Raw genomic sequence first — 1,983 nt, forward strand, 5'->3', positions numbered from 1 at the left:
AGGGAGTCCTCAGGTCGTGGCACTCTGTGAGGTCTGAGGAGGAGGCTCTGGGTCACAGAATGTTCCACCATGACAGGCAGCCCCTCACCCTGGGAAACACTTCCCCTCCCAAAGCGCAGGCTGCTGGCAGAGAGAGGCTGGGCCGGCGTGTGACACCCCCCCCTCCATACCCCCCCATGTCTGACTCTGCAGCCTGCTGGATTTGCACTTGCCAAGGTTTTCCATTTCCGGAACATATAACCTGGACGAGATCCTTCCCCACATGGGCCTCGCCAACGTATTCAGCTTAGATGCTGGCTTGTGGGGGATCACTGGGCAGCTCGACCAAATCATCTCCAGGGTAAGAGGGTAAATGTGGGCATGGGTGGGGTTGTGGGGGGTGGAGGTGGTGAATGTAGGTGTGGGGGAGGGGTTGGGTGCTCAATGTGGGTGTGTCAAAGGTTTCTCATTTGACACGGGATGTCTCCTCCTCTGGCGCTCCAGTATGGTAACCTTGAAGTTGTCGCGGCCAGCTCCCCACCTCCCTTATAAGTCCCTGGGGGCAAGAACAGAGAGTCCCCAAGAAAGCAGACACCTACTGGGGGCCACTAGGGAGCCGTGTCCCCCTGCAAACACAAAGCATTAGGGAGGACACAACCGGACAGGCGAGGGTAGTGAGGCCAGGAAATGAAATAAAGACAGGAGCTGTGTTCCGGGAAGGCGGGCTCAGCAGGACCTGAAAGGGGGCCTCCCGTGTGTCACCCCAAAGCCACGGGAGGTGGCTTCCCTGTGGAAGCAGCCTGCACTGACACTGTCTCTGCCCCTTCTTCTCTCTGCCTAGGTGACCCACAAGGCCACAGTGGACATGAATGAGCGGGGAACCGAGGCAGGGGCTGTCTCGGGCCTCCTTTCCCCGCCCAGGTCTCTGAACACAACGTCAGCTCCACAGACCCATTTCAACAGGCCTTTCCTGGTGCTCCTTTGGGAGGTGACCACCCAGAGCTTACTGTTCCTGGGAAAAGTTATCAACCCAGCCGCGGGCTGATGGAGGCGGGAGGCCGGGGCTGTCTCTTCTCCCCTGCACCATCAGGAAGGCCAGCACCAGCCTGCTGGTGGGCTGCAGTAGTGGAAGGCCGGTGTGCCAAGAGCCTAATAAAGTCAACCCTGGGTTGCTGACCACGAGGAGTGATGCCCACGAGGAAGGGCCGGCTCAGCGGCAGCTCTGGCCACGTGCTTTCGCCACCCTTGAATCTGGAGCCGACTGGCTAGGGAGGTGGGTGTGAGGGCAGCCCCATGCCAGGCCTCACAGAGACAGCCATCGCTGCGGCCACCGCGGAGGGTCTTTCCTGGTGTCCCTCGGGTGTGAGTCGCAGTAAGAGGCCCAAGCGTCCTCAAGAGACACAGGAGTATCCCCCTCCATCCCAGTGATCTGGGCAGGGTGCTGAATGTCATTGCCCAGACCTCAGGGCTGGGTCACCCCAAGAGGGAGGAGTGTTCCAGGCAGAGAAGGGGTGAGACGGGCCAGCACCCTCTGCCTGCCTCTGCCCTGCTGCCATTGCTGCTGCGCTCACCACCTCCCTTCCTGGAGGGGAGGGGCCCCAGGAGGTCACCCCCTGTCTGGCAGCCTCTAACAATTGCTTCCTGTGCCTTTGACCAGAGAACGAACAGCAGGATTCAGATGCTTCAGGATCTGCCAGCGCCCCTACCACAGGGCAGCTGGCTCCTGCAGGCAAGGGCTGATTTTCCTGGGGGCCGTTCATGTAGGAGATGGCAGAGGAAGGCATTCACAAACAGTCATCTTACACTGGGTCAGGCTTTCTGGAAGATTCTGAGAGGGAAGTGGGAACCTGCTGGACATGGGTCTCATTCTCTTGGGGCTCAGATTCTCAGATGAATGCTGAACAAATGGCCAGGCACGCACAGCCGCCACAGGGCCTGCACAGCTAGAGGGTGCACGCAGCCATGGCTTCAGCACGGGCTTTCTGAACACCTATTGTTGTCAGG

The 1,983-nt window shown here is 59.8% G+C and overlaps 1 protein-coding gene across 1 annotated transcript in view; it reads left to right on the plus strand.

Annotated features, from left to right (window-relative positions):
• The window catches only part of SERPINA11 (serpin peptidase inhibitor, clade A (alpha-1 antiproteinase, antitrypsin), member 11), a 5,477-nt gene extending 4,427 nt beyond the window's left edge, over positions 1-1,050 (plus strand). The window contains exons 3-4 of the mRNA XM_012724437.1: positions 193-340; positions 821-1,050. Of these exons, the coding sequence (XP_012579891.1) occupies positions 193-340; positions 821-1,024 (352 nt within the window). The 3' untranslated portion in view covers positions 1,025-1,050. The remainder of the gene's footprint in view (positions 1-192; positions 341-820) is intronic.
• Positions 1,051-1,983: the final 933 nt, after the last annotated feature.

Source organism: Condylura cristata, unplaced genomic scaffold (genome assembly GCF_000260355.1).
Source record: "Condylura cristata isolate star-nosed mole 26May11 unplaced genomic scaffold, ConCri1.0 scaffold00013, whole genome shotgun sequence".
NCBI classification, from domain to species: domain Eukaryota; kingdom Metazoa; phylum Chordata; class Mammalia; order Eulipotyphla; family Talpidae; genus Condylura; species Condylura cristata.